At 43.8% G+C, this 27993-nt stretch overlaps 1 protein-coding gene, 2 non-coding genes and 1 pseudogene across 7 annotated transcripts in view; 2 read left to right on the top strand and 2 right to left on the bottom strand.

Annotated features, from left to right (window-relative positions):
• ABHD6 (abhydrolase domain containing 6, acylglycerol lipase) overlaps window positions 1–27993 on the top strand; it is a 54033-nt gene that overhangs the window by 15929 nt on the left and 10111 nt on the right. For all 5 annotated transcript variants that reach the window (XM_030867528.2, XM_030867527.2, XM_030867526.2 and 2 more), the window contains exons 2-6: window positions 2386–2450; window positions 10558–10710; window positions 21438–21594; window positions 23213–23326; window positions 24625–24757. In XM_030867528.2, coding sequence (XP_030723388.1) covers window positions 10592–10710; window positions 21438–21594; window positions 23213–23326; window positions 24625–24757 — 523 coding nt within the window. In that variant the 5' untranslated portion in view covers window positions 2386–2450; window positions 10558–10591. The remainder of the gene's footprint in view (window positions 1–2385; window positions 2451–10557; window positions 10711–21437; window positions 21595–23212; window positions 23327–24624; window positions 24758–27993) is intronic.
• On the top strand, window positions 19825–20318 carry LOC132598158 (nucleolar protein 56 pseudogene; annotated as a pseudogene).
• On the bottom strand, window positions 25401–25507 carry LOC115859163 (U6 spliceosomal RNA). The gene has a single exon (XR_004041945.1). It is a non-coding gene; the product is annotated as a U6 spliceosomal RNA (small nuclear RNA).
• On the bottom strand, window positions 26224–26328 carry LOC115859168 (U6 spliceosomal RNA). Its single transcript, XR_004041950.1, has one exon. It is a non-coding gene; the product is annotated as a U6 spliceosomal RNA (small nuclear RNA).

Here is a 27993-nt window from a genome sequence, read left to right as displayed (position 1 = left end):
GTCAGAAAAGATGCTTGATATGATTTCAGTTTTCTTAAATTTACCGAGGCTTGATTTGTGACCCAAGATGTGATCTGTCCTGGAGAATGTTCCGTCTTGCACTTGAGAAGAAAGTGTAATCTGCTGTTTTTGGATGGAATGTCCTATAAATATCAATTAAATCTATCTGGTCTATTGTGTCATTTAAAGCTTCTGTTTCCTTATTTATTTTCATTTTGGATGATCTGTCCATTGGTGTAAGTGAGGTGTTAAAGTCCCCCACTATGATTGTGTTACTGTCGATTTCCTCTTTTATAGCTGTTAGCAGTTGCCTTATGTATTGAGGTGTTCCTATGTTGGGTGCATATATATTTATAATTGTTATATGTTCTTCTTGGATTGATCCCTTGATCATTATGTAGTGTCCTTCCTTTTGTCTTGTAACTTTCTTTATTTTAAAGTCTATTTTATCTGATATGAGTATTGCTGTTCCAGCTTTCTTTTGATTTCCATTTGCATGGAATATCTTTTTCTGTCCCCTCACTTTCAGTCTGTATGTATCCCTAGGTCTGAAGTGGGTCTCTTGTAGACAGCATATAGATGGGTCTTGTTTTTGTGTCCATTCAGCAAGCCTGTGTCTTTTGGTTGGAGCATTTAATCCATTCACGTTTAAGGTAATTATCAATATGTGTGTTCCTATTACCATTTTCTTAATTGTTTTGGGTTTGTTTTTGTAGGTCCTTGTTTCTCTTGTGTTTCCCACTTAGAGAAGTTCCTTTAGCATTTGTTGTAGAGCTGGTTTGGTGGTGCTGAATTCTCTTAGCTTTTGATTGTCTGTAAAGCTTTTGATTTCTCCATTGAATCTGAATGAGATCCTTGCTGGGTAGAGTAATCTTGGTTGTAGGTTCTTCCCTTTCATCACTTTAAGTATATCATGCCGCTCCCTTCTGGCTTGTAGAGTTTCTGCTGAGAAACCAGCTGTTAATCTTATGGGAGTTCCCTTGTATGTTATTTGTCGTTTTTCCCTTGCTGCTTTCAATAATTTTTCTTTGTCTTTAATATTTGCCAATTTGATTACTGTGTGTCTCGGCATTTTTCTCCTTAGGTTTATCCTGTATGGGACTCGCTGTGCTTCCTAGACTTGGGTGGCTGTTTCCTTTCCGATGTTAGGGAGGTTTTTGACTATAATCTCTTCAAATATTTTCTCTGGTTCTTTCTCTCTCTCTTCTCCTTCTGGGACCCCTATAATGCGAATGTTGTTGCGTTTAATGTTGTCTCAGAGGTCTCTTAGTCTGTCTTCACTTGTTTTCATTCTTTTTTCTTTATTCTGTTCCGCAGCATTCTGTCTTCCAGGTCACTTATCCGTTCTTCTGCCTCAGTTATTCTGCTATTGATTCCTTCTAGTGTAGTTTTCATTTCAGTTGTTGTATTGTTCATCTGTGTTTGTTTGTTCTTTAATTCTTCTAGGTCTTTGTTAAACATTTCTTGCATCTTCTCGATCTTTGCCTCCATTCTTTTTCCGAGGTCCTGGATCATCTTCACTATCGTTATTCTGAATTCTTTTTCTGGAAGGTTACCTATCTCCACTTCATTTAGTTGTTTTTCTGGGGTTTTATCTTGTTCCTTCATCTGGTACATCTTGTCTATCTTTCTTTGAATGTGGTTTTTGTTCCTCAGGCTGCAGGATTGTAGTTCTTCTTGCTTCTGCTGTCTGCTCTCTGGTGGATGAGGCTATCTCGGTGTTATTTTTTTATGTTTAATTCCTTGACCCCTCTGGAATAATTCAGGGGTTTTGTGACCTTCAATCACCCATCTACCTGTCTCCTCATTTTTCTGCTGCAGTGCCTTTGCCAGCATCTCTGCTCTGTCCAGCCCTGTTTTTGAGCTTTGCGGTCCCCTCTCTGTAGCCACTCTAATAGAAGTACTGTATTCATTTTCCCATTGGTTGCCACCTTCCTCTCATTCCTTTGTGAGTATAACTTTAGGTAACCCTAATCCCAGATGGAGAAGGGGAGTTTTAATCTTTATTTGAAGGTCTTAGTTAAGTTTCAAGCCTTCAGTATCCCCTCTCACCCAAGCATGCCTGTTTCCCTTATTGCCTTTCTCGCTCCTGCAGGCCAGGTATCACCAGCTCAGTCCCTTGCTTTATCCTCATTGCAGATTCCTTCTTTGACCTTCACACCCTCCTGGCCAAGCTCTTTATCTCACTTGCCCTGCCTACCCTTGGTGCAGGTTGTTTAATTAGGGGAGGTGACCTGACCCGGAGGGAACTTTAAAGCCACAGGATATTTGCACTTCTCCTGTGCCGAGGAGGAGATGTTCTGCCTCCCCGGTTGGTTGTTAGCCCTTCATTCGTATTCTCTGATATGATTTAATGCTTTGTCATTTTCTTTCCTGTGATTCCAGAGTCTCAATTTCAGCTTCTGCCAGAGCCAGTAGCAGTTGGGAAAGAAGGCTGTGCTCTTCAAAGAGTGAGTATAGATTTTTAACACCATATATTACGGGGTGGGCGGGCGGGCAACGCAGCCCTTTAATGAGACTGGGGCTACTCTGTAAGCTCCCTGGCACCCTTCTGCAGGCCAGCCTGTCTGGGGGCAGAAATGTTCTCTGGTTCAGTAGGTCTGGTGGGGAGGGGATTGGGCACGTGAAGATTTTTAAAGCTCAAGATATATATCCCAAAAGCCCTCCCTTCTCAAAGACTGTGCCTGGAGCAGGGCTCTGAGTTTGAAGGGAGTCAAGAAGACCTGGGCCTGTGGGGACCAGGATGCTTTCCTGGGGAGTGTGACACTTGAATCAGCCCCAAAGACAGAGAGGAGTTCATCAGGCAGGCGGGAAAGAAGTGCTCCACACGAAGGGGACAGTGTGAGAGAGATGAAGTGTGAGGCTGTGCGGGGCTTTTGTGGGGGCAGGAGTTGGATGTTTGGGGTGCAGGCGGAGGTGGGGGCCAGGAAGTTGAGTCGGGATCATACGGAGTACTCAGAGTTCACACTAGACCAGAGCCCCCTGTCCTTGGTGTGAACTGAGAAGATTCCTCTGGCAGCTGGTGGTGGAAGGACTGAACGGGGTGTGAAAGAGCAGTCTTCGCAGAAGTGGGAGCGAGGAGAGATGACGACCTGGGCGCAGTGTGGCGGCCGAGGGAGCTGTGGTCTGACTCCTACGACGTCTCACACCTGGTGGGAACGTTTCTTCCCCCACGACGTTCCTAGTAAATGTTAAGCCAAAGGAATTGGTTGCACAGGCTTTCGGGGGGTGTGGACACCCTAAATCTGTGCTGTCCAACGCAGCAGCTCCTATTTATATGTGGCTCTCAAGCGTTCACAATGTGATGGATGTGACTGAAGGACTGAACTTTGAATTTTATCTAATTAGTTTACATTTAAATAACCACCTATAAACAGTGCAGTTTGTCTAGACTCAGACAGGTTGGCTCCAGTGCTGGCACCTCCTTGTCTGACAGGAGTGTTGAGCAAGGAGGAAGAGTGAGACATGCATCGGAGTCTGGGAGGCCAGACTGATGGGGATACTGTTGGCAGAAATCGACAAGTCAGGAGCAAGGGGAGAGATGTACCTGAGACCTTGTAGGACAGGACTTTTGGGTCATGGAGATAGTGAAGCAGGCTTTTGGAAAAGTCTGGAAGAAGGTCCTGGCCAGGTATGTTGATTTTTGCGTTTCCTGTAGGAGGGAGTGGCAGAGGGTGTAGATATGGTGAGCTCTTCAAGGAAGACAATGAAGAGCTCATCATGGGACTGTTCAAGGGGAAAAGTAAGGAGCGTATCATGGGAATATCCAGGGGAGAGCGGGAGCAGAGAATCTTAGGAACCAAGCTTTGCATGCTCAGAGCCATGGCTTGTTTGAACAGCAGGGGTGTCTGAGCTGCAAAGTACAGAGGAGGAATGGGCTCAGCCAGAGTGAGGGGGAGACAAGGCCAGGAGGGCAGAGGTGAGCACCTTATGGCAGCAATCCTAGGGTCATGCCACACGTTCAGTGATGACTGGGCAGGCTTAACTACTTCCTTGGAACTTTCAGTGCGATTTTCCTTCGTGATGGAGAAGATTCCTGTGACAAGGCGTTAGAGCTGCTCATTTCTCAAATTACTCTATCTCATCAATTCTGGGGCTTCCATACAAGAGAATCTTAGTATCTTTTTTAGCTGTTGGTCATTAGTAATAGGTTTTTTTTTTTTTTTTTTTTGCGGTACGCGGGCCTGTCACTGTTGTGTCCTCTCCCGTTGCGGAGCACAGGCTCCGGACGCGCAGGCTCAGCGGCCATGGCTCACGGGCCTAGCTGCTCCGCGGCATGTGGGATCCTCCCGGACCGGGGCACGAACCCGTGTTCCCTGCAACGGCAGGCGGACTCTCAACCACTGCGCCACCAGGGAAGCCCTAGTGATAATTTTGAGGAATTGGTTTATCTTTACAAGAACCTAGTTTCAGGACTTCCCTGGTGGCGCAGTGGTTAAGAATCAGCCAGCCAATGCAGGGGACATGGGTTTGAGCCCTGGTCCGGGAAGATCGCACATGCCGCGGAGCAACAAAGCCTATGTGCCACAGCTACTGAGCCTGCGCTCTAGAGCCCGCGAGCCACAACTACGGACGCCCGTGTGCCTAGAGCCCATGCTCCGTGACAAGAGAAGCCCACGCACCGCAACGAAGAGTAGCCCCTGCTTGCTGCAACTAGAGAAAGCACGCACGCAGCAAGGAAGACCCAACACAGCCAAAACTAAATAAATTAAATAAATAAATAAATAAAAAATATTGAAAAAAAAGAACCTAGTTTCAGAAATCAGTGTTGGGTAGATGCAACAATGTTTAACAGCTGGGATTTTATACTCAGATTTCAAGAACTTAGTGCTTTTTCCAGGTGGACAACACTGTGGAAAGAATTTTCATATTGCAGAGTTAAAGAAAAAAATTATGAGCAGCACTGGTTAGTTTGTTGTTGTTTGTTGTTTTTTGGTGTTTTTTGGGTGTGTTGGTTCTTAGTAGCGGCACATGGGCTCTTCATTGTGGTGTATGGGTTTTCTCTTCTTTAGCTGTGGCGCGCGTGTTCCAGATCACGTGGGCTCTAGCAGGCTCTGTAGTTGAGGCACTCAGGGCTTAGTTGCCTGCATTGTGAGACGGATTCTTTACCACTGGACCACCAGGGAAGTCCCAGCACTGGTTAGTTATTCAAAGACACCAGCAACAATAAGGTAACAAGTTGTTAACTTGTAAAGTTAGCATGTTACATCCTCTTAAAATAGTTCTGGAGAAGTGCAAAGAATGTCTATGGGAACACTGAACTCCGGGTCTTTTGTGTAACTGATGTACAATAAATATCTGCTTAGCAAGTGCTGAGAGAAGGCAAAGGTAGCATGAACCAGGCACACCTACAGGATTGGACTGAAATGCAGCTCATGCCAGGTACCAGTCAGGTGACCTTGGGGGCATTTGTTAACTTCTGTAAGCTTCAGTTTCTCCATCTTTAAAATGGGAGAAATGCTTCTTACTCCCAGTGTTGTGCAGGATAAAATGAGAGGATGTGTGTGAACCATCTACACGGGGCCTGGCATACAGCAGTCGTCCAGTACATGGAGGCTGTCGCTCTTCTATCTTTGGCTATGGTGGTAGTGGCCATGGTCATTATTGTTGTTGCTATAGTTATTAAAATAATCATGATTTTGAAGAGACCAGGACTTTAGTTTGTCAACATTGATGGCATATGATGTCCAGGGGAAGGCAAGATTCTATAAAAGTGTTTTACATTCTATTTATTCTTGGAATTTTGCTTTATACCTTAAGATTAAAATATCAGAACTCAGGATGACGGGTTTTAAAAGTCAGTGAGAACATTAAAAGACAGTTGTGACACGTTATGCCTGACCTCTAACCCCTGACTAAACCTGGGAACATGAGTCCAATGTTTATCTAGATCTACTGATTAATTTTTGTCCCTGCGTTCAGAGACAAAGGCCCTGAATGCACAGCTTGGATGTTAACGGGGAAGGCCACGTGGGAGCCTCCGGTCTCGGGGTGAGAGTGTGTTACCCTCCCTGGTACCGTAAAGACCAGCTCTCCTTCCTGATGTCCCCTCGTGTCAGACTGTGCTGCAAAGCCGCTGAAATCACTGTCATTAACACTGGGGTGTCTCACGTGACACAACAGATACGTAAAACAAGTTCATTTTTCTTTTTCAGTCTATTCAGCCATTATCAAACACCAAAACGTTATCAGACATTAACCACGCATCAGATATTTCCCAGATACTGTTTTAGGTTTTGGGGAAAATGTAACAGGGAACGAGATTCTCGTGGGGAGCGAGCCAGATCCTACTCTTCAATTGTCTGGCATAATTTCAGAAATGTTTTAAGTCACCAGAGTAGGAAAAGGCAGATGAGATGTTTTGGACGAATGTTCTCATTGATAGATGAGGAAACCAAGGTCTCCCAGCCGGTGTGTGGAAGAGCCAGCGGAGCGCCCCACCCCCAGCTGCGTGCCCGTCCATCACACACATCTGCCCCAGTGGCAGCCATTCATCTGTCACCACCATGATGTTCACCAGATCCGTGAATCACCTATTAGCATTTTTCTTTAACTCATTTCCTTCTTTTAACTTAGATTAATGTGCATCGCTACCATAAACTGAAAATATCCATAAAAATCAACACAACGTTATTAAATAGCTAGATACCGTTGCCTGCGGGAGGCTCAAGGGTTAGAAAGCTATTTTATAACCACACTGAGTTTCTCTTTGACCTAAGCAGGGCGGGAAAAGAACTGCAAAGAGATGACTTTCTCAGTGTGAATGTGAGTGTTACCTGATGCTGTGTAGCCCTGAGTGTTCTGCCCCCTGAAGTCATCTCGCAAACATCAGTTGTTTGGTCCCTGTGCTTAGGGAAACTCCACGCCCTACCCCTTAGTTGATGTTCAGTCATTGGTGATTCTGGGTTCACAAGGCTTCAGTTTTTCTGTGTCCAGCCTTGGGTACATAGAACATCCTATAAACAAACCCCAGCAGGGTAGGGCAGCTGCCTTTTCAAAGGCTGGGGCAAGTCCTTTGTAAAACGAAGGATGTTGCAGAGGTAGGAATAATGGTCAGCTCTTTATAGAAAACTCAGAAAACATGAGTGTCTTCGCTCAGGGCCTGTCGGTATTTGATGTCATCAGGGAAAGTGTGCAGGATTCTTTGTAACAAGTCCAAGCCTTGCTAAATTGATGATGCTCTGCAAAAGCTCCTTATTAAAGACTTTATTCTGCCGTTAAATGGAGGATGGAGCCAGATAAAACCTTCCCCCAAACTGACTGTGACATCCCTAGCAGGCATTGATGAAGCCATGAGGTTTCTTTTTGATGATCATGACTTCATGTTGGGGCTCCCATCTCCAGTGTCAGAGTCTGTGACATCTATGGCTTTGGGCATAAAATGTTCTAATTCCTAGTCTAAAATAACAGCATGCAGTTAACTTCCTGCAGCTCAGGAATCAGAATTCACGGCGGCCCTCAGCAGTTTTTAAGGCCTTTATGTGATGTGGAAAAGTCCTCTTGAATCCGCCAGTTCCCATCTTCACCAACTCTTGTGACCCACACTATTCAAATAGATTCGTAAAATACCCTTCACTCTGTGATTAATTTTCTTACCCCTTGACAGTGGGGCCTTTGTAGCATCGTAAATTGTATCCAGCATTAAATAGGTGACTCCTCTGGGGAGTTTTGTAATTATTGAAAGAGAGAAAAGTCAGGTCTCTTATAACATCATTGGGAATGGTTGTCCCTAAAACAAATAGGATTGAACCCATTTTGTAACTTTGATTTTCATTAATTCATTTGCACCTTATTTGTGTCCTGTGCTTATTCTAGGCACTAGAAAGAACATGTATGATTATTCCTACCGTCTAGGAGCTCTGGTTCTGGGAGGAGAAAGAGGCCAGTGATATAAGTGTGCTGGAAAAAGTGTTTACAGTGACTGAGAAACTGAGAGGACAGTTGAATCAGAAACACAGACAGTGCTTTTGCCCCTGAGAAGGCGGCAGCTTTCATTACCCTAGACTCAGTACTGTCCCCGGATAGAGTGTGTGTGAAACTGAAAGGAACCATCTAACCCACCTACAGATGTATCTGTTTCCCCCTCTAGACCGAGGGGCTTGTTTCACCAAACCTCTCACAAGAGACCAAACATCTAAATGGAGATGTCACATCTTCATGGAGAAATCAGGGGTGACAAATGTGGGTATTTAAAAGCAGAGAGGTTACAAAGATTGAGAAAAGGCCATTTGAAAAAAATTAGACCAAGTGGAGTTAGGAGCAAAGAGAGTGGGTCCAAGCCAGAAACTTGTTTTTTAATCATGACTACCAGCTGAGTGACCTTGCGCAAGTTACTTAACCTCTCTGTGCCTTAGTTGCCTCAACCTATAAATATAGGGAATAAAACACTCGCCTTGCCTGTTTGATGGAGTTGGTGTGCTCTATCAAGGGTTAGCAAATTACAACCTGAAGGCTGTTTTTTACAATACAATTTTATTGGCACACAGTCACACCCATTCATTACATGTTGTATGGCTGCTGTCTCGCTACAAGGGCAGCTTGAAGAGTTGCGACAGAGACCTTATAACCCACAATGTTGAAATATTTATCATCTGCCCTTTACAGAAAAAGTTGGCTGACCCCCATGCTCAGTGGTCATACTGTGCTATCTTGAAATCATTATAAAATTGAAACACACATCAGTTGATAGAGGTTTATGGGACAAAGCCTTCCATTTCACAGGAAATATAAGGAAGACCATGATTTGCTAGATGTTTGCTTTTTCTTGAAGAAGGCTCTTTTTTATGTTAGTGAGATGCACACTTAACACAAGTGGCCAAGTCCTCAGATGGCAAAGGGCCACACCTGACTTACAGATCCTTGCAGAAGTTGTTTTCTCTATTGGGGAGGATGACGGGACTTGAAATATTTTTTATTCCATGAAAAAAAAAAAAAAAAACATGTTGTGAGTGAGTTCATGAGACAGGACTGGGTGGGGACCTCTAATTCAGTGGTGATTTCTAGAGTGCCTAGAAATGGGTCAGGCCCTAGTCTGAATGCTGGGGATACAGTCTCTCCCCTCCTGGAGCTCACATCCTAGCCTTCAGATGTGTCCACAAAGTCTATGGAAGGACACCAGAAAGTATACTGAAAACTCTGCTGTTCTAACGTGTTCCCTCCTAACGTTTTACTGTATATCACTTATATGTGAAGTCTATGCCTGTACATGATACATAACCAAAGATTTTAAAGGGTAGACCGTGAAAAGCAGGTCTCCCTCTATCCCTGACACCCATCTGGTTCCCCACCTCAGATGCAACCACTGTTGCTGGTTTCTTGTACACTTTCCAGTGATAGTCTGTATATAGATAAGCATCCATGTGTACATGTGTATGTTTTCCTTCCTCTCTTCCCTTCCTCCCTCCCTTCCTTCCTTCCAGGCCTTCTGTCCTCCCTAACTTTTCATTTTTAAAAATTGCAAACCTAGGGGCTTCCCTGGTGGTGCGGTGGTTGAGAGTCCACCTGCCGATGGGGGGGACGCGGGTTCGTGCCCCCGTCCAGGAAGATCCCACATGCTGTGGAGCGGCTGGGCCCGTGAGCCATGGCCGCTGAGCCTGTGCGTCCGGAGCCTGTGCTCCGCAACGGGAGAGGCCACAACAGTGAGAGGCCCGCGTACCGCAAAAAAAAAAAAAAAAATTGTAAACCTAGTAGGAAAGTTAGAGGTTACCAGTACATTTCACCACACTTTATTTCTCCCTCGCCTACACACACGTGCACGCATGCACACACACACACGGGCAAACCCAGATGCACACACGCATGCACACATGCATGTACACAATGCACACACGTTCACACACACGCACATATACATTTTTTCTCTCCTCAACTTTGAAAAGTGAGTAGCAGATATTACTATTCTTTATCCCTTAATACTTGAGCAGATGCTAGGAACAAGGACGTTCTCTTACATATAAACATAACCACAATTTCATCCCCACACTCACTGATACAATAATATTATCTAATAACCAGTCCTTACTCACATTTCCCCAGTCGTCCCCAGTTTCCTTTATAGCTTAAAAAAACCTCCAGGGTCATCTTAAGGATTCCTCATTACATTTAGTTGTCCTGCCTATTAGATCTTTTAAAGCACTTGCCTCCTGATCCTTGCTCTCATTCTGTGTCATTCACTTCTCTGTTCTGCTTTGCTTCTTCACCTTGTCTTCTGAGATGGACTTTCTTTTTTATAAATTAAAAAAAATTTTTATTTATTTTTGGCCGCATTGGGTCTTTGTTGCTGCACGCAGGCTTTCTTTAGCTGCGGCGAGCTGAGGCTACTCTTCGTTGCGGTGCGCGGACTTCTCATTGCGGTGGCTTCTCTTGTTGTGGAGCACAGGCTCTAGGCGCGCGGGCTTCAGTAGTTGTGGCTCACGGGCTTAGTTGCTCCAGTGCATGTGGGATCTTCCCGGACCAGGGATTTGAACCCGTGTCCCCTGCATTGGCAGGCGGATTCTTACCCACTGCGCCATCAGGGAAGTCCCTGAGACGGAGTTTCAATACTGTCTCTCTCTTCAGCCCCTGCAGGTGTCAGCCAGCCCTAAAGCGCAGGATGGATCTTGACGTGGTTAACATGTTTGTGATCGCGGGCGGGACGCTGGCCATCCCGATCCTGGCGTTTGTAGCCTCATTTCTCCTGTGGCCTTCGGCACTGATAAGAATCTATTACTGGTAAGTTCATTTTATAGTTCAAGTTTTCAGGAGTATCATGACCATGCTACCTTCTCTGCTTGTCCTTTTTGGTTGTGGCTGTTCAGCATTTATCATGAAATATTTCAAACTTACAGAAAAGTTGAAAGACGTCCTTTCTTGAATGTTGGGAGTGTTCCTGAAGTAGTGGTAGCTTCTCCCCAGGTAAATTCTTCCAGGTTTCTGATGGTGTCTTTACTCAGGAGACCACCCTGTCTCCCAACATGACTGATTCATGGGAATTCCTTTGTTTTTTCTTGGTCGTTGGATTCTGATCCATTGATGTCTTGACAGGTACAGTCAAATACACTGAAAAATGAGTTAGAAAGAGTAGGATCGTGGAGATGGCATGGATAGGACAGAATGGTTTTAGATTTTCTTAAAAGCAATCATTAGTCGCGCCCACCCAGACATGCCAAAAAAAAAAAGTGTTCATTAGTAAAGTGACGGAAAAGAAGTTTCCAAAACTTCTGTCATTCTTGAGTCACCTTTATGCTTCTTGCTCTATCTGCATACCACCTCTACTTTTCTTTTGTATTTTCTTTAGAGTGACTTTTTAAGAAAACCTTCAATCAGTTTAAGAGTGACATATCACTACCTTAAGTGGAAAGCTTGACATACATACCAAAAATATTAAATTAATATAAGAAAGTAAAAATAAGCACAATGCCATTAAACTCTGTTCATAAATTCTAGCCTAGATACCATTGCCTACCAAAGACTCTCTCCTTTCTCTGTGTTAAAAAGTCTGAGAGGTGTGAAAGGTATAGAGCCTTTCTCCTTGATGGAATCAGAAGGTTAACAGTTGAAAAGAGAGAAGCTTTCTCATGATGTGCCTCAGGGACTTCTCATGCCACAGTCCATTTATCAAATAAAATCACCTCTCACACTCCCATGGTTTCATCCCATGATGAAGGAAATACTGAAATAGACCTGGTTCCTCTCTGTGCCATAGGGAAGCACACTGAGATTTAATCACAACTTCTGAAACTTAGGACTGCGTTCTGTGCCCTGAGAAAAGAATGCAGGGAGGTTGTGCCTGTGCCCTTTCTCTGCCCTCCGTTCTGGCTCCCTTTTGTTTCATTAGAGTGTGGAATTTTCCGCCTGCCAGCCAGGCTCTGATCCTTGAAAAGAAGCTAATTGAACAGAAGGGAGCTTTCATGTTTCACTCACTCTTGTGGGGAGGTGATGACCCCTTCCTAGGGTCACCCAGGACCCACCTCTGCATTGATGAAGCTAAAACTCTGCCTGCTTAAATGCCATAGCCCTTGAAGCACTGGCAGTAAGAGTGCTTTGGGGCCAAGGCCCCCATGTGGCCCCTGACGTGGAGAGGCCAGAGTGGTGTGCCCCTCTCCACCCTTGAAGTGAAGCAGAGAATGCCGTTCAGCGACGTGACCCATAACCACGTATATGGCTGCATGCAGAGGTGTGATCATTCTACCCACCGCATGCGGAAACCAGCCTCTGCTGCAGAGCCCCCCAACACCCAGTTCCTTGGGCCATCGTGGAGAAGGCTTTCAGAGTCAGAATGTTAGAGTAATTTTGATGCTTGATCTTTCAAGAGAAAATTAACTTCATAGCAAATAATTGACTTTTTTGAGTTAAAATTCATATAATTTAAACTTCACCATTTGAAAGTGTACATTTAATTGGCTTTCACCGTACTGTGAATTACCACTATCTAATTGAGAACATTTCCATCTCCCCCAAAAGAACCCCCATACTTGTTAGCAGGTACTCCCAGTTTTCTCCTCTCTTCATCCCCTGGTAACTAGTAATCTACCTTCTGTCTCTTTGGATTTGCCTGTCGTGGACATTTCATATAAACGAGATCGTACAATTTGTGTTTTTTGGGGGTCTGGCTTGCGCTTTTCAAGGCTTACCCATGCTGCAGCGTCTATCTGTACTTTGTTCATTGTGATGGCTGAATAATGGTCCATTGTATGGTTATACCACATTTTATTTATCCAAATGGACGTTTGCGTTGTTTCCACGTTTTGCTATTATGAATAATGCCTCATAGCAAATAATTCACTCTTATGAACAAGTAATACCACCAAAACCCAGAGAGGCCCCACAGAGAACATTCAGTCCTTTATTATCTGACAGCGCAGATGCAGGTGACCTAAAGCCTGCCCATGCCTGTCACTTCACTCAGAGCTGTAGCTGGAGGATGAACACAGATCTCTTTATTTTGTGAACTCAGCCACACAGGCCAAGAAGAAACCCAGTTGGCTGGGGAGGATGAAAATCCTAGAAATCCTTTGGGATTATGCCGGGTAGCGCTGTGGCAGAGGGGCTGTGATTACGGTAATAGCACCTGTAATGCCATTGCAGGGTCGCTGGAATTCCTGTGAGCGGCTTCCCCCACCCCACTGAAACGCACAGCCTGTTTGCTTCACATCACCTCACTGCAAGTGACACTTTCACAGTGGTTGTCATAGGATGAGCAGCTTTGCTGTGAGCCACTTAATGTCCCTTAACCACAGCTGCTCCTCCAAAGGCCTTCATTTACTCAGCTGCCCGTAATGACCACCCAAAGGTTCACCCTGCAGACCTGGCTTAGCCAAGTTAATTTTCAGGATTGCGATGTGAACAGGAACAGCAGGCAGTAGAGGTAGCTGGGCATCCCTGATACCCCAAGCCACGCTGCCGAGTGAGCGTATGGGTATGAGGAAGGCATCTCGGGGCGCTCTCGCCTGGACTTCCCTCTAGGTCTTCTGAGTTCCTCAGGGGCACAGACCCCCCGGTGGGTCACAGCCAGCCTTCAGAGAATTCTCTCTGGGTCTAAGTGTCCCTGGAGCATGGCTAGCACAGTTCCACAGAGATGGGGACTGTGATAGCTCCTTCAGGAGATGGCAAACACGTGGCTGTGAGAGTCCACAGGCAGCCACACTGGAGATGCCGTGGCCACTGTGGGTGACATCAGGGGCTGCTCTGGCTTTCGTTTTCTAAACTGTCAAAACTGTTCACCGGGGCTTCCCTGGTGGTGCAGTGGTTGAGAGTCCGCCTGCCGATGCAGGGGACGTGGGTTCGTGCCCCGGTCTGGGAAGATCCCACATGCCGCGAAGCGGCTGGGCCCGTGAGCCATGGCCGCTGAGCCTGCGCGTCCGGAGCCTGTGCTCTGCAACGGGAGAGGCTACACAGTGAGAGGCCCGTGTACCGCAAAAAACAAACAAAAAAAAAAAGATAAGAAATCATACATATAAGAGAGAGAAGAGGATAATTGGAAAAGAAGAAACAAAACTGATGTTGTTTCTGATGGCATGATTGTGTACGTAGGAAGTCCAGAAGAATCTATCGATAATTTGTTAAAATTAAAAATGTGAGGGGCTTCCCTGGTGGCGCAGTGGTTAAGAATCTGCCTGCCAATGCAGGGGACACGGGTTTGAGCCCTGGTCCGGGAAGATCCTACATGCTGCAGAGCAACTAAGCCCGTGCACCACAACTACTGAGCCTGCGCTCTAGATCCCGCGAGCCACAACTACTGAATCCACACACCACACCTTCTGAAGCCCGTGTGCCTAGAGCCCATGCTCTGTAACAAGAGAAGCCACCGCAATGAGAAGCCTGTGCACCACAACGAAGACTAGCCCCCGTTCACCACAACTAGAGAAAGCCCGTGAACAGCAACGAAGACCCAAAGCAGCCAAAAATAAATAAATAAATAAATAAATGTGAATTTGGCAAGATTGCTAAATACAAAATAAGTAAACAAAAATCAGTTGTATTCTTATATAATAGCAACAAACAAATAGAAAATGAAAATATCTTGTATCAACAAATATAAAATACCTAAGAATAAATCTAAAGAACTATGTACAAAGCCTTTACTCAGAAAACTACAGAGTATTAGTGAGAGAAATTTTGAGCAACCTAAATTAATGGAGGGGATAGACAATATTTGTGAGTTGCAAGACTTTCCAATAGAGAGATGTCAGATTTCCCTACAGTGACCTGTAGATTCAGTGTACACACGTTTTAAAATCCCAGCAGGTTTTTTTCTTATGGAATTTAATAAACTGATTCTTACATTTATAAGGAAAAGCAAAGAGCCAAATTAAGCAAGACAGGGCTTCCCTGGTGGCGCAGTGGTTGAGAATCTGCCTGCCAATGCAGGGGACACAGGTTCGAGCCCTGGTCTGGGAAGATCCCACATGCCGTGGAGCAACTAGGACCGTGAGCCACAACTACTGAGCCTGCGCGTCTGGAGCCTGTGCCCTGCAACAAGAGAGGCCGCGACAGTGAAAGGCCCACGCACCATGATGAAGAGTGGCCCCCGCTTGCCGCAACTAGAGAAAGCCCTTGCACAGAAACGAAGACCCAACACAGCCAAAAATAAAAATAAATAAATAAAAATTTAAAAAAAAAGTAAAAAAAAATTAAGCGAGACAGTCTTGAAGGAGAACAGTATTAGATGATTTACACTACCAGCTATCAAGACTAATTATTAAGCAATAGCAGTCAAGACGGTGAAATTGGCACAAAGGACAAATAAACCAACGGGACAGGAGAGTCCGGTAGCAGGTGTACATAGATACGGTCTCTTGAATTGTGACAGGTAGCACTGCTCTGCAGCAGGGAAAGGGGACTAGGTTAACTAGATATCCATCTGAAAAAAAGTCAGTCTTGACCCCTTTGGCAGGTAGAATTACTAAAACAGCCCCACCAAGAACTACCTCCATAATCCCCAGAACCTGTGAGTATGATGAAATATCACTCCCAAGGTTATGTCGTATTATATACACTTGACCTAAAGATGGGGAGATCATGGCCAATAAACATGTGAAATGATGATCAATTTTGTTGGCCCTAAGGGATATTCAAATTAAAACCACAGTGAGATACCATTTCACACCCATCAGAATGGCTAAAATGAAAAGGGCTGACTGACAATTCCAAGTATTGGCAAGGATGTTGTATTAGTTCCCTAGGGCTGCTGTAACAAATTGCCACAAACTGGGTGCCTTTCAACAACAGAAATTTATTCTCTCACAGCCCTGGAGGCTAGAAATACTAAACCAAAGTGCTGGCAAGGTTGGTTCCTTCTGGACTCTCTGAGGGAGGATCTGTTCCATTTCCCTGTCCCTAGCGTCTACTGGTTGCCAGCAACCCTTGGCATTCCTTGACTTGTAGTTGTGTTACTCCAGTCTCTGCCTCTGTCTTCACATGGTGTTCTTCCTTCTGTGTGTTTCTGTGTCCTAATTTCTCTCTTATAAGGACACCAGTTGCATTGGATTTGAAGCCAGCCCTAATCCACTATGACCTCAACTTAACTTGACTACATCTGCAGAGACCCTATTTCCAAATAAGGTCATATTCACGGTTTCCAGGTGGACATGAATTCTAGCGGGATACTATTAACCCACTACAGATTTGCAACAACTAGAATCTGGTGTATTGTTGACTGAAGTGTAAACTGGTTCATCCACTTTGGAAAACTGTGTGACAAAATGACCCACTGATTTCACCCAACAGAAGTGTGTATATGTATTGATCAAAAGATATATACAAAAATGTTCCATAGCAGCTCCATTTATAACACCTCCAAACTGGAAATACCCAATGTCCATTAATACTGTAATAGATAAATGAATTGAGGTATAGTCATACCATTATTCACACAATGGAGTACTATATAGCTATGGAAATGGAAAGAAGTAATGCTACATTTTACAACATGAACGATCCTTACAAACATAATATTGAGTGGAAGGAGTCAGATACAAATAAGAACTTATTGTATGATAAAATTCTAAAACATGCAGAACTCTCCTGTTTGAAAATGAGGTAGTGGGTACCTTTAGGAGGTATTAATGGGGAGGGGCATGGGGTGGATATCTGGGATGCTGGTCGTAGTCTAGACCTTGATCTGGGTGGCAGATAATGGGTTCATTCACTTTGTGCAGAGTCATCAGGCTGTACACTTATAATATGTGTACTTTTCTGTATTATTTATACTTACATTGAAAGTTTCTCTAAAAAATAACAATGAAGGATGTAGAGAAATTGGATCCCTCATATACTGCTAGTGGAGAATGTGAAATGATGTAACCACTTTGGAATACAGTCTGGCAGTTCCTCAAAAGGTTTTTTTTTTAAAAGCTACTATATGACCCAGGAATTCTACTCCTACATGAACTGAGAACACCCAAGAGAACAGAAAACATATGTCCATAGGAAAACTTGTATATGTATGTTCATAGTGGCACTATTCCTAATAGCTCAGAAGTGGAAACAACGCAAATGTCCATCAACAGATGAATGGATAAACAAATATGGCATATCCATATGATGGAATATTATTTAGCCTTAAAAAGGAATAAAATACTGATATATTCTATAATGGATGAACTTGAAAACACGCTAAGTGAAATACACCAGACAAAAGGCCACATATTGAATGAACCCATTCATGGGAAATGTCTAGAATAGGCAAATGCATAGAGACTTGAAGTAAACTGGTGGTTGCCAGGAGCTACAGAGGAGAATGGTGAGTGAGTGCTCATGGGTATGGATTTCTTTCTTTTTCTATTTTAATTGTGGTAAAATATACACAATATAAAATTTACCTTTTTTACTATTTGTAAGTATATAGTTCAGTTGGGTTTCTTTTCTTTTTTTTTTTTTTTTGAGATTGAAGCAGTGCAAGCTTTATTCAATGGCCAGAGAATGGAGAAGTGGGAACTTAGTTTACAGCTGTCAACTTAGTTTACAACTATTACCTTAATGGTGAGAAGGATTTGCTTTTCTGGGGATATAGTTGTTTTACAATGTTGTGTTAATTTCTCCTGTATACAGTGAAGTAGAGTACCCTATGCTCTACAGCAGGTTCTCATTAGTTATCTATTATATACGTATTAGTGTATATATGTCAATCCCAATCTCCTAATTCATCCCACCCCACCCCCCTTTCCCCGCTTGGTGTCCATATGTTTGTTCTCTACATCTGTCTCTATTTCTGCAGTCAGGTTTCTTTTTGATAAAAATGTTCCAGGATTAGTGGTGATGGTTGCACAACTTTGTGAATATACTAAAAACACCTCAGTCGTACCATTTAAAAGGGTGAATTTTATGGTATGTAAATTATATCTCAATAAAAAGAAATGTATATTCAACATCCTTGTCCTTAGGGAAATGCAAATGAAAACCACAGCGATATACTACACACACATTAGGATGGCTATTATTAAAAAAATGGAAAATAGCAAGTGTTGGTGAGGATGTAGAGAAACTGGAACCCTTGTGCTTTGCTGGTAGAAATGTAAAGTGGTATAACTACTGTGGAAAAGTTTAGTGGTTCCTTAAAAAGCTAAACACAGAATTACTATGTGATCCAACAATTGTACTTCTATACCCCAAAGAATTGAAAGCAAGGACTCAAACAGATACTTATATACCAATGTACATAGCAGCATTACGCACAATTGCCAAAAAAATGGAAACAATCCAAATATCCATCAATAGATGAATGATAAACAAAATGTGGTATATACATACAATGGGATATTATTCAGCCTTAAAAAGGAATACAATTCTGATGTAGGGTACAACATGGATGAACCTTGAAAACATTATGCTAAGTGAAATAAGCCAGACGCCAAAGAACAAATGATTCCACTTATATGGCTATAATATTTGTCACAAAATTTTCCACAATTTTCCCTGGAATTTTGGCAAATGATATATTTGAAGGACAGAGTCTTTTTTATATAATAATAAAACTACCATTTATTGAATATTTCCTGTGTGTTGGGCATTGAACCAGAATTTGTAATGGATTATCTCTTTTAATCTTAACCATATACATCCTTAGTAGAATGCAACATTTTCCCATATTATAGATGAGGAAATTGAGTTTCACGATCATATAGCCAGTAAATGAATGAGCTGGGATATGAATGAGTGAACAAATTCATGTTACCATATCATATTTGATATCATGAAATATGTATGTTTTGTCATAAGAAGAGCTGTTAAGCTAGCCAGTTTTATTGTATCTTTAATGTTTTCAATAGGCAATATATTCATTGAAAAAGTACTAAAAAAAGCATGGTAAGTCTGCCTCCCACCGCTGTTCCCTCTCCACCTACTTCTCACAGTATTTCCCACCTCCGCTCCAGATACTCATTTTAATAGTACCTTGTATATGCTCGCATGCATTTTGTATGCAGGTATGAGTAAATATGAATATATATCCTCATCTCCCTCTCCCTTTATTTTACACAGAGGGTTAAAGTTGGTCCATTTAGGCTATTTGCTATTGTAAAACTTGGCTACCTCTTTGGTGCAAAATATACCACAAAGTGAATCTCTGATTGAATTAATTATCTTTCATCTTGGAGAGATTCTTCATGCAGAGAGTTCAATTTGTTTAGATGGTAATTTCATATTGAAATCAGTTTCAGGCCAAACTCCAGCACTGCCAAGTCTTATGTAACCAACAGAAGCTGAGCTTTCAACCAGCTGCCATATGTTGTAAGGAATAAAACCAGAGGACTGATGAGATAATTCTTATGAAACAAGTTCTCACTGTCAGAGTCTCTAGGAAAAATATATCTGGAGTGGAAGGCAGGGGAGGGCATATGACCTTTATCAAGCTTATCCACCATAGTGGAAATTATGTCTGTACAAAACCAAATGTTTGTTACCATAAATTCTGCATCACAATTAAAATCCAAACAGTTTTTTTTTTTTTTAAAGCAGCCAACTCAATCAAAATCCAATACTTGAGAATGAATAGCTTCTTTGAAACCACACTAACACTTAAATATGGTTAAGACTCTGATGGCCGGTCCTTGTGTCTGAGTGATTCCCTGGGCCCAGCAAAGGGACCACGTTTCCAGAGCCCTGAAGACAAGGGATAACACCCCAAAATATGGTCTGATTTTCCACTCCACGTTCATTGGCCAGGCAGCTGCTAAGAACAAAGGCTGCATCTCCCAATACCTGGCCAAAAAATGCAGTATATCCTCATAAATTGATTGCTTCTCTGAGGTGCCCTCAAGTGTATTTGTGGAGAAGCTTCAAGAACAAGTCAAGGAGCAGCTGTCCTTCTATGAGACTGGAGAGATTCCATGAAAGAATCTGGATGTCATGAAGGAGGCAATGGTTCAGGCAGAGGAAGCCACCGCTGAGATTACTAGGAAGCTGGAGAAACAGGAGAAGAAACGCTTCAAGAAGGAAAAGAACAGCTGGCTGCAGTTCCCCTTGCATCTTCAGAAAACAGCGTCAGTGCTCAGGGGGAGTGCAAGCAGACAAGTGCAAGACCCAAAAAGAAGAAAGTGAAAGCCCCAGGAGGCTTCTCAGGAGAATGGCACGGAAGATTCGTCGGTCTCTTTCTCCAAACCCAAGAAAAAGAAATCTTTTTCCAAGGAGGAGCTAGTTAGTAGTGATCCTGAAGAGACAGCCGGCAGTGGAAATCTTCCCAAGAGGAAGAAATCTTTCCCCAAAGAGGAACCAGTTAGTGACCCAGAAGAGTCAGAAAACAAGAGTGTCCCAAAGAAAAAGAGGAAATTCTCCAAGGAGGAGCTGTAAGCTGTGGACCGGAGGAGGCTGCTGGCAGCAAGAGCAGCAGTTCCAAGGAATGAAAAAGTTCCAACAGCTCCCCCAGGAAGATTAGAATGGACCTTTCCCTGGTGGGGCGTAACCTGCAGGGATACTTCCCATCCCATCTCCTGTATCCCAATAAAAACAATTTCACAAGAATAGATAAATAAATAAGGTTAAGACTCAAATGCAGAAATTTGGTTGCTTGAAAGGCTAATTAAACTTCCAGCTTGCTCAAATAGAATTACAAATAGGCCAAGTAGTGTTTTTCACAGCAGTCACTGGAATCACCCACACTGGACAGCTGTGAGGTATGTTGAGTTCTGAGACAATAAGGAATCCAGGCATCCATCAGACAGCCTCCTGTTATCCTTTCTTGCCATCCAGAGATTTGTGGATGTGGAATGACACCACCGCCAGCAAGTGCAGCCTTGATGAGTCCGATTCTTCATCTCCATGAGTAGCGAGTTGTAGGTGACAAGAGGTAACACACTTTACCTTTAAGTCTTCTGATGCATTTCCTTCCAATTAAAGTACCTCTGCAGTGAAGTCCTCTAGGACTCCAGGGCGACTGCCCTGTACCCAGAGTCACTGACGCCTGCACGTCCACAGCTGCTCGTCCCAGATTTCAGGTGTCAATGAACATGGCCCACCAGGAACTGCAAGCTGGCTGTCTTCGAGGGGAAACCACCTTTGTCTTGGCATTTCTGGAGTCCTTCCCAGCCTTACCACCAGCCGTTTCCAATTCTGTGAAGCTCAAAGAAGCAAGGCAGAGAAATGGCTCAAGTCAGACACCCAGTGAGGTCCCATTGCCTGCTCCTTCTTTGCACTGCGGTTCAAAACTGCTAGAAATTCATGTTAATAAAGGGTTATTATGTGTCATGCTTCTTAAGAAAACACCCCCTTTTCCCTTTCTAATAGACTGCTTAGAAACATATATACATGTTACTTACAGAATATTCATGTAAGGTGCTTTCTGGAATGGTTTGGCTTAGTGCTCCTTGAGGGTGAAGCTCTGGGGGCTCCAGAGACCTGCGTGGAGGATGAGGGCTGGGAAAAGTGTTGGTCTTACTTCAGAGTGAGACTATACAGAGTCCCCCTCCCGAAGCTGCTTCTCTGGAGCTCAATGACTTTGACTTGCCTGTATTTTCTGTCCCCAGGTACTGGCGGAGGGCACTGGGCATGCAGGTGCGCTATGTGCGCCACGAAGACTATCAGTTCTGTTACTCCTTCCGCGGCAGGCCTGGGAACAAGCCTTCCATCCTCATGCTCCACGGATTCTCTGCCCATAAGGACATGTGGCTCAGCGTGGTCAAGGTGCAGTCCTAGAGCCTTCTCTCTTCAGAGGGTGTCACTCAGTCAAGAAGAGGTTTCCACTTGGACACGATGTCATCAGCAGGGGTAGAAAGCAAGGGGAACCCAGAACTGTGGCTCAAATCATCCTAAAATTAATGCAGTATATTATTCAGATCCTTTTATCAGACAAAATTTACTGAATTGAATGTTATTTGTAAAATCTGTGCCTTAAAAATCATTTCACCGTATGAGTATTTCTTAGGGAAGATTCCTGACACTCACCTTCATCTCAGACCTGTCATGACTATCAAGATCCAGCTTTAAAAATTCACTTGTTTTTTTATACTCCAAGATTCTCCTCTTCCTTCCCCTCCTCCTCCCTTTTCTGTTTCTCCTTCTCCCCTCCCCATCTCCTTCCGTCTTCCTTCTATTTCTGCTTTTTCTTCTCCTTAGCCCTTTAGAGAAACAGTCTTGATCTGGCAGCTTTCTGGGATAGTTTTCCAAATCACTCCCTTTCTGTCCTGGTTTACTTGGGTGTGGCAACTTGCTTTACTGGTAAGAATGAACAGCTGGTGAAGATGGGGGCTGGGAGAGGTCTTGGGAGGGAAGCACCCCAGGCTCCCACCTCAAGCAGGACCATACCCGAATGACCCCAAGTATGCTTCACACCAGGAGGAAAAGGCTCATACATCCTCTGCTTCCTTATGTTCTTTTTCTTTTTTTTTTTTTTTTGGCGGTACGCGGGCCTCTCACTGCTGTGGCCTCTCCCGTTGCGGAGCACAGGCTCCGGACGCGCAGGCTCAGTGACCATGGCTCACGGGCCCAGCCGCTCCACGGCATGTGGGATCCTCCCGGACCGGGGCATGAACCCGTGTCCCCTGCATCGGCAGGTGGACTCCCAACCACTGCGCCACCAGGGAAGCCCCTTCCTTGTGTTCTCATTTCCAAATCTCACTATGAGGACAGTCATCTTCATGCCTTAATGAACTTCTCACTTGCTGTCTCCATCTTTCATATAACTGGATATTTGTTTATTGATAACAGATGTTTCTCAGATTCCTGGTTAAATGTGGCACATATTTAAATGGAAGAAGGTGTTTAGGATAAAAATACCCTAGGAATTAGACCTAATGCAGGAAAAAAAAAAAGTTGAAACCAGAATTAGGACGATCAGACATGGTTCTTAGGAAAAGCATTGCTCCCGTGGGCTCTGGAGCTGGACAGGACTCTGGGAGAGCAGAACTATCCCTTATAGTCCCAAGTCAGTGGCTGCGTGACTAGAGTTAAGCGTGGAAGGGGTGAGGGAAAGGAGAAGGATGTAGTACCTGCCAGCTGGTGTCAAGAAAGAGCAAAGGACGCAGGCCTGCTACCCTGACCTTTGTCCCCCTTTTCCAGTCATTCCCCCGAGTCCCCTTCCACTTCTGTATTAGATTTGGGGGGTTCCTGCTCCCTAGAAGGCTACTGGCAATGTTTATTCACGTCAGATGTTACTAGGGTAAGATACTGGGTGGTCCAGGTTCATAACCTCCCAGGGAGTGGCTGTCCAGGTCACTTGGTAAGTAGGGGTAGCCTCCCCAGAAAAATGGGCAGACATGTTCTACACTGCACGTACTGACAGTCTGTGCCTGTGTATCCTCAGTTCCTTCCAAAGAACCTACACTTGGTCTGCGTGGACATGCCAGGACATGAGGGCACCACCCGCTCCTCCCTGGATGATCTGTCCATAGATGGACAAGTCAAGAGGATACACCAGGTAAGCAGGAGGCTCCACCAAAGATTGCGCAGGTGGGTCTTGCCCACTATTGCATGCCCGAGTCTGAAGAGCAGGCAAGGGAGTTCCGTTCTGACTCAACCATTCTCCAATGCATCCCGTCTGCAAGTAATTGCAAACAAAATGGCAGCAGCCCAGTGGTGTCCTTGGTCAGCTGTGGAGGACCAGGGCTTATTGCAGGCTGTTCTCCTCTAAACCTGTTGCAGTTGTTTCTAAGGAAATGCCATCTGGGCGTTTTCTCAGCTCTTCAGAAAGGGAGTTTAGAATTCCTCAAGACCACTTCATTTTTTAGAGTCTATTTTTCTGCTTACCAGCTCCATGATGACAATGACAGCATGTCTGCCTACTTGTAGAGGATGGGGAGGGTGCTCTTTGCATTTTGTTCTAATTTAGTATCTATCTTCAGCCCCCTCTGACTGGGCTTTCAAGGTCTTGGGGCTCATGAACTATTTCAAAATTTAGTGGTTCCTAAGCTTCAAATTGACATATTTTCCCCAGTTGAGGATATTTATTTAATGCCTGCCCCTCTCCCCCCATTGAACTGTGTATTCTGTTGAGGTCAGGAACCTTGTTTCTTTGACTCTTCGCTGTATCCTCGGCAGCTGACCATAGTTCCTTGTACATAATAGACATCCAGTAAATATTTTTTAGGTGAATGGGCAGATGGGTGGATAGTTGGTTGAATGGTTGGATAGATGGAAAGTTGGATGGATGGTTGGATGAATGGTTGGATGGTTGAATAGACGGATGGGTGGATCGTTATCTGAATGGATGGTTGGATGGATGGGAAGGCCTGTAAATTAGGGCAACAGTCAGCAAACTGTGGCCCGTGGGCTCTGTTTGGCCTGCCACCGAGTTTTGTAAGGTAAGTTTTACTGGGACTGAGCCACACTCACTCGTTAACATGTTGTCATTAGCTACTTTTGTGCTACGACAGGAGAGTTGAATAGCTGCAACAGAGGTCATGTGGCCCACAAAAATTTCCCAAGAAAATACTCTCGGAACGTTTATTTTAAAAGTTTGCTGACTGATGAATTAGGAGAATCCTTGTTGATTTTATACTTACAAATGACCCTTCAGTAACCTGTGTCAGGTAAAGAGAAGTACATGCATGTAACAGGGCTCATCTGGATAATAGATCCAGTAGATTCCAGATTCCCTTTCATCAACAGTCCTTTTCACTTGTCCCCATAGGAAGTACAGAGGTTTTCTACTCTGTAATCACCATTGTCATTGTCCACAGCTGTATAACCAAGCCTCTTTCTCATTTCCCTTCCTAGTTTGTAGAATGCCTCAAGCTGAACAAAAAACCCTTCCACCTGATAGGCACCTCCATGGGCGGCCACGTGGCTGGGGTGTATGCTGCTCACTACCCATCAGATGTCTGCAGCCTGTCTCTTGTGTGCCCTGCTGGTGAGTTACGAGGCTGAAATAACCCTATGAGTGACTTGAGCACAGCGGGGTCTGAATCTCTGAAGACATAAATGGCAATGTCTGCTCTGACTGTTTTTTTTTTTGTGTGGTACGCGGGCCCCTCACTGTTGTGGCCTCTCCTGCTGTGGAGCACAGGCTCTGGACGCACAGGCCCAGCGGCCATGGCTCACGGGCCCAGCCGCTCCGCGGCATGTGGGATCCTCCCGGACCGGGGCACGAACCCGTGTCCCCTGCATCGGCAGGCGGACTCTCAACCACTGCGCCACCAGGGAAGCCCTGACTGTTTTTTTAGAATCATCTTTTTGACGATATTTTAGAGATACTAATCAGATTGCTTCAGTGATAGATACAATAGTTGTATAACCATAATCATAACCATATTGAGGTTTTTTTTAATTTTAACATCTTTATTAGAGTATAATTGCTTTACAATGGTGTGTCAGTTTCTGCTTTATAACAAAGTGAGTCAGTTATACATATACATATGTGCCCGTATCTCTTCCCTCTTGCATCTCCCTCCCTCCCACCCTCCCTATCCCACCCCTTTAGGTGGTCACAAAGCACCAAGCTGATCTCCCTGTGCTATGCGGCTGCTTCCCACTAGCTATCTATTTTACATTTGAAAAATATGGAACGCTTCACGAATTTGCATGTCGTCCTTGAGCAGGGGCCTTGCTAATCTTCTCTGTATTGTTCCAATTTTAGTATATGTGCTGCTGAAGCGAGTGCTTGAGTTTTAAAATACAGAGCCAGCCTTGTTCCACAGTTTGAGGGGGTTAATGTAAATGTGTATAGTACTTTACAACATTTAAATACGTTGAAATATAATGATAATATTAACACCCAACATTGATTGAATTCTTATGAGCTAAGAATTTATATGGATTTATATGGATTTAATTCTTGCCTTAACCTTATGAGGTGAAGGTACTATTATCGTGCCTCTTCCTTTTTTTGCTGAAAACTCAGAGATCTTTATTCATTATAAGATTTTTTTAAATTAATTAATTTGTTTTTGGCTGTGTTGGGTCTTCGTTACTGCACGCGGGCTTTCTCTAGCTGTGGCGAGCTGGGGCTACTCTTCCTTGCGGTGTGTGGGCTTTTCATTGCTGTGTCTTCTCTTGTGGAGCACAGGCTCTAGGCACGGGGGCTTAGTAGTTGTGGCTCACGGGCTCTAGAGCGCAGGCTCAGTAGTTGTGGCGCACAGGCTTAGTTGCTCCACGACATGTGGGATCTTCCCAGACCAGGGCTCGAACCCGTGTCCCCTGCATTGACAGGTGGATTTTTAACCACTGCGCCACCAGGGAAGTCCCACAAGATTTTTTTTGTTTTAATCAACAAACTTTAGTTTCTCTGTTCTTACAGGTATTCATGTCAACTTGAGCTGTAACATGTCCCCTGAAATTATGATCTGAAGTTGGATTTTTTTTTTTTATTTTCATTTTTAAAATATGGTACTTCATGAATTTGCATGTCATCCTTGCACAGGCGCTATGCTAATCTTCTCTGTATTGTTCCAATTTTAGTATATATGCCCCTGAAGCGAGCACTAAAGTTAGATTTAAAATTTTTTTAATATATATAAGCCTTCAAACTTGGATTTACAGTGTGTTAGTGAGAAAAATCTTAATTCTTCTCTCTTCTTCCTTCACTTGCTCCCCTCCCCACCCCCGGTACTTTATTGGAGTGTGGTTTACACATAGTAAATTGTTCAGATTTTTAGTGTATATCTCAGTGACTTTTTACATATGTAATTCTTATCCAGATCAGTATGCCCATTTTATAGGTGGGAACATAGAAGTAATTACGTTAGTGCTGGAGCCAGGATAGGGACTGACCCTAGGCTGTCTCACTCCAGAGCCCAAGCTGTGGTTTTGGGGGGAAGTCCTTTCACATTCACTACCTCTTTTATATATGACTCATACTCATTACCTCCTTTACCCGGTAGAATCCAGCCATGAATTGAACTTGTACACCTTCCACTGAAACATAACTGAATTTACCTTTGAAATCTTTTACTTACTCTGAAAGTTCAGTTTTCAGGTCTGTTAAGCTCATTGAAATCAAAGGCAAGCTCCCAAAGGGTTTTCTCTTCTCCTTTTCCCAAGCACTGTGTCTGAAATCATTTAGTCTTATAAAGTTTGAGAATTGGAGGAATAGCCCCTCTGGAAGGTTATTTAGATTTTAAATCACTTACGGAAGGTCAGATCTTAAATCACTTACGGAAGGTCTTTTTTGAGTTTATGTTCATTTGCTCAGAGAAAGAGTTTTATACCAGAGTTTCCATTAGAAGTTTAGAATTACATTTGTTGGTATACGAAAATGAAAAGATAAGCTTTTTTTACTTTGAAATAATTTTACATTTACAGAAATGTTGCAAAGATAGTACAGAGAGGCCCCCATGCCCTTCACCCAGTACTCCCCTTTAATAGCTCATGAACCTCAGTAAATTTGTCACAACTAGGAAACCAACACTGGTTCATTACTGTTAACTAAACTCCAGACCCTAGTTGGATTTCATTAGTTTTTCCACAAATGTCCTTTTCTGTTCCAGGATCCAATTCAGGGTATACCATATGACATTTAGTTTAGGATTATTTTTAAAGCAGAAGGAAATAGATCATGTAATCTGCCCATGGCATCATGAGAGCCACACGATACCCATGTTAGATTTAGAGGAGTTGCTGAACATAGGAGTTTTATAAAGTGTGGATCTCTGTGGCACAGTATGGATGCCACCGCCTCTCTTGCAAAGCTCTAGCTCTTCAGCTAAGTTAAACACTTAGACATTTGCTCAGTGTTGGAAATGAAATTAGTTTTACCCTCCTGTGTACGTCAGCTCGTGTGAACTCTTGGTGTCGTGCTTCAGGTGATAGAAAATAATGGTCAATCTGAGAGCTGTTCCAGCTCAGGATCGCCTAATGCTCCCCTGGAGGAGGAGGGACTACATGGGGGACAGCTCACACGGGCACTCATTCTCGCTGTGTTTATGGATTGACCCCAAATAAGAGATTATTAAGTGGGTCCAGGCAGACGGAAGGAGTAGTCAGTTGCTCCAGTCCAGTCATGCATTTCACCAGGTCTCCTCTCAACCATACAGATGTGAAAGGGGCTCAGGCAAGCTGTCTTAGTCTAGACTGGTGCTCCTTCAACTCTATCCTACGTATGAATCCCCTGGCAACTTTAGTGAGATTCTGATTTAAGAGACTTAGGGA

This window comes from Globicephala melas, chromosome 11 (genome assembly GCF_963455315.2).
Source record: "Globicephala melas chromosome 11, mGloMel1.2, whole genome shotgun sequence".
Taxonomy (NCBI): Eukaryota; Metazoa; Chordata; class Mammalia; order Artiodactyla; family Delphinidae; genus Globicephala; species Globicephala melas.
This window is presented reverse-complemented; position numbering and strand designations above follow the sequence as displayed.